Source organism: Ochlerotatus camptorhynchus, unplaced genomic scaffold (assembly GCF_037179485.1).
Source record: "Ochlerotatus camptorhynchus isolate MF236.1 unplaced genomic scaffold, CSIRO-AGI_Acam_v1.1 ptg000257l, whole genome shotgun sequence".
Lineage (NCBI taxonomy): Eukaryota > Metazoa > Arthropoda > Insecta > Diptera > Culicidae > Ochlerotatus > Ochlerotatus camptorhynchus.
In genome coordinates this window covers 948,877-953,396 of record NW_027040747.1, presented here as the reverse complement: position 1 = coordinate 953,396, position 4,520 = coordinate 948,877, and the positions used below count along the sequence as shown (strand labels likewise).

Here is a 4,520-nt window from a genome sequence, read left to right as displayed (position 1 = left end):
AATATCCGATGACATATAGGGTAAATTATGGCTTCGGCACCCATTGACTATTTTCGGCAACCGAAATTGAAACGTTAATTTCACTGTATTTTCCCATCAAAACTCTTCGCTGAATGTATTAAGCCGATTCCTTACCTTTTCAGCTTCAATCTGATTACATTTTTACGACTGTGCAATCCTGTTATGCCATATTTTTCTTTAAATTAAATATACACACTACAAAATACGGCTGATTTCGAGTTGCCGATAATAGAACAGCTGGTTAACACGCAGTTCAAATGGAAAGGGTGCCGAAGAAAAAGAGACTGCCGACAATAGTCACACTCACCTGAGAAGTTTGGAGCGTTGTAAAAACATGTTCAACCCGTTTTGATCAATTCTGTCGATTGGAATTGGTAGAACAGCAAGCTGCAGATAAATGTCAACAAACAAACCTGTCATGTATGTGTGTGACGCTGAGAAATCGCTAATAGAAGTTCGGACGCTGCTTAGATTGACGAGAATACGTAAATTACCCTAATTAATGTAGATTCGCACGAAACTAGTCTGGGTGCTCAATTCGAGCAAATGTATCGGCATCAAAATCAATTAATAACTAATTACATTGAATTCCAATAAAAAGTGGTTATCAACAAAAATATTTGTGTTCGCATTAAATTAAAAAGCATGTTTATTTCAAGAATTTAGAATTTGGGTAAACGATTTTTAGCGTGTCCTGCCTTCTTCATTCCTTTTTCACTATTGGCAGAGGAGCTTAATCGAAAATGGCCCACAAGCCGCGAAACCGAAGTCAAAAATAAAATTCCAGCTCGACAAAACACGTGGAACCCCATAATTTCAACGTAACCCCGTCGTTCCTGATCCCGATCCCCATATTAACCTCCCAACGCCTGCCATCGAAAGAAAAATGAAAATCCGTTTATCAATTTCTTGTTAAAATACTCTTTAAACGTGTTCTATCATTATAAAACCAACCATAAAACCATTAGGTTTAAAATGAAAGCAAACAGCTTTTTATGCTTTTTAAAGCAGGTTTCGTAAAATCCCCTATTAAACTATTTACACATAGAACTTGAAAGATTGATCCTCATTGTGAATAAAAGCCAAATTTATGAAAAGGAAATCTCGAAGGATAGATGAAGTAAGATGATAAATCCAAAACCGATCGAAGGGATTTCAGCCCGCGCTGGAAATGGAAATGTTGTAAAACAGTATCGGAAACTCTCTGGATAGGGTAAGTGCACCAGTATTGGTCATATGTTTATATTTTGGCTATACCTCAAAAAGACTATTGAATCACAATATTCGTGCGTTTTGTGAGCGATATGTGTGTGTACTCCGATGAATAGAAGCATGGCCAATATAGGAGTGTTTCCAATCCATCGACCAACAAAGGGGGGCGCCTTAGGAGGGTGCTCTCACTCTTCGAAGGGTATAAATAGCGGGACCTTTGAATTACAATCAATTCCATGCGATGAAAGCAAGAATTACCACTGTATCAAAACCGAATACTTCATCATTTCTCAAGAGTGATGACATGCACTAAACTAAGGACACAGGATAAACTACAATAGATCAATTTACTAGTCGCAGTTATTTTATGTCCCGAACAGAGGAAAAAAGGAGAGTTGACTATATGGTCAAAATGTATGGTCAAGATGCCATCCCGTGTGATGTTTCTTATCACCATGCACCGAAAATAACCTCTGACAGCATGCCATCACACAGCCGCAGACTAGCAGTGAAGGACATTGTCACACATTAAGCAGCACCATGAATAATTTATTAAATCCTGTTGATCTCGTTCAAGCCGTCCAAGTCATAAGCTAAAATTATAATGCACCGACTTAGTCCAACGGACTACTGCCTTAGGTGTGTGTTACCTGCCGGGTGGCAAAACAAACCAGTTCCTAAATTTCGAGACAATACCTTCCTCGAAAAAATAAGCTCATCTCCGTGCTGAGATAGTTATATTTGATTAGTTTGAATTTTATATAGCCGGCAGAAGAAACTCGAACTCGATTCGATCATGTATATCGAATCGGTACATAATGTCATCAGGTTTTGAAGATGTTCTACGATCGGTGGTATTCTTGTCGGTTGCGATTTTTCATCATGGAGCAACCCCCAAAATGGTGCGTATAAAAAGCTTTGGCAAGGTTCTGGAATTCATCAGTCACATCATCAACTCTCGCAAAGTAGCATCCCAAGTGATCCAAAAGAAAAAGCCCACAAAATGAAGTTCATCGTTGCCTTCGCTGCTCTGATTGCCCTGGCTCTGGCCGCTCCCGTCGATGAGAAGGACGCTCAGGTTCTGAAGTACGACAGCGATGTTTCCGCCGATGGATACAGCTTCCAGTACGACACCAGCAACGGAATCCAGGCCCAGGAGAAGGCTGAGCTGAAGAACTTTGGTGATGATGTGGTCGCTCTGGTCGTCCGTGGAAGCTACTCGTACACCGCCGCTGACGGACAGGTCTACACCGTGAACTACGTTGCCGATGAGAACGGTTTCCAGCCAGAAGGTGCCCATCTGCCCAAGGTCTAAGTCATCAATGCATACACCCGAAGTCATTCTGTAAATTAGTGTAGATAAAACAACCGAACTTCACAAAAATGTACAAAATTGTTTCGAAAACCGTTTAAATAAATTGTTGCCGCAACCACATTGTCAAAATAATGTAGCTTTTACTTGAAATTGATGGCTTAAAGTTGGAATGGAAGAAGAGAAAATTAAGAAATGGTCCTTAACATTTTCCCTCTTAATGTATTAACTTAAATTTTCCAACTTGGTAGATGGAAATCGCTAATTTTTACATTTGAGGGATGTATTGCTCTTTGCGACTATTTCATTACTTTTTTTTATATAGAATGCTTACGTTAAATCCAATTGAATTTTCAGTTATTCCATCTTAAAATTGACAGTTTAGTGCTATTAATCTCCCTATCAAAATTCATAACTTCCGCACCGCAGAGCCACACTCTGTGTTTTCACTGAAAGTGCACTTGAGAGCGCTCTCGAGTGCGCATTCAGTGAAAACATAGAGTGTGACTCTACGGTGTGGAAATTTGCATTTGGCTAAGGAGATTAATAGCATTAAACCACAGACAAACATACATAGCACTCGCAAGTTGCTCATCGAACAAGCATTTAACCACAGAACAGAAGGGACAGTGCAAACAAATCGGTGAATCAAAAAGTGGTTCGTTTTTCGGCTCAACAAGCGATGTGTTGTGGTAGCGGTCCACACGGGTTTTCTATGTGCACTCACACTATCATAGCATGCTGCCTATCTTAACTGCAGGCAGAAGATGCCTTCAACCGCTAGGTGCGCTAGTGTTCGCAAATGACAAGTGGAGCCACTTTCTGATCCGAAGTTCCACTCCTGTGATTTAACGGTCAATTTAAAAGAATCGTAGTTGGTAGTACCACTACCTGTGGCGTGGATTGTCAATTCCCTTGCGTTTGACGTTTACCCACTACCGTTATCTGTTCAACGTACTACCCACCACAGTGACTCAACAGATGGCGGTAATGTTTTAGCGACGGTGGTTTACAGTGAGAAATATTCAATTGTTATGTCTGTTAGTCTGTGATTAAACTTTCTATTATACGATGGGTTCGCTGAAAATCAAACTGGATTTTACGTTAGCATTCAAAAATATAAAAAAAAAATAATGTAAAAGCCCCAATGGTGGCTGCCAACTTCAAGATGAATCAAAACATGGGCTGTCGAAGCATACCTTTAAATATCGACCAACAGGATGACACAGACCAGACACATACCTTTCTTTGAATTTACCCAGCGTAAAACGCACTTAGAAATTAGTAAATAATTCGATATTTTTTACCGAGATCTCAACAGATGAGTTTGATATATCAAGTTTGAAATATCAAAAATGGTTACCCTGTTATGCGTTTCCTAGCAGCTGATCGAAATTGATTGGCTTGTCTTATAAAGCAAAATCTGATTAAGGCTGCTCCAGGGAAGTAAAGCCGTTTGTCCCCGGTCTATGAGTTGATGGGTCGATAGGTAGGGTCCAGGTGTGGGAGCTGGCGTCGGTAGCATTGGTGCTCAGCACGGAAAACAAATCAAATAAATAGTAAATAATTAACGATGCTTGGTCAGTGGTCAAGCAAATGCAAGGGCCATCAAGTTACACCCGGATCTTCCTGAATCCATTGAGATTTTAGAGTATGGGCTATCGTGTTTATGCATCGTCAAGTGAAAAGCTCCACACTCTTTCGCATTATCGCTGTAACGCTTTTTAGGAAGGGAACATGAATTGAAACCACATAACATATGTGAAACTTGAACCACCGACGAACCGACATGCCATAAGATCATTTCGTTTGTCCACAATTATATTTGTCAATCGAGCGATTCGAACTATCAAACGGGCGAACAGATCTGTCACACGAGGTGAGACGCAAACCAAGCCAATATAAATTCTACGTGTGTTCGTGTCTTTGCTCATTATACGATGCGATCGGATGAGTAGATGGCGGTAGATCTTAT

The 4,520-nt window shown here is 40.2% G+C and overlaps 1 protein-coding gene across 1 annotated transcript; it reads left to right on the top strand.

Moving 5' to 3' along the window:
* Positions 1-2,162: 2,162 nt before the first annotated feature.
* Positions 2,163-2,666, top strand: LOC135705029 (larval cuticle protein 65Ag1-like). The gene has a single exon (XM_065226580.1). It carries the CDS (start codon positions 2,237-2,239, stop codon positions 2,546-2,548), a length of 312 nt encoding a protein of 103 aa, XP_065082652.1. The 5' UTR covers positions 2,163-2,236; the 3' UTR covers positions 2,549-2,666.
* The last annotated feature ends 1,854 nt before the right edge of the window (positions 2,667-4,520 follow it).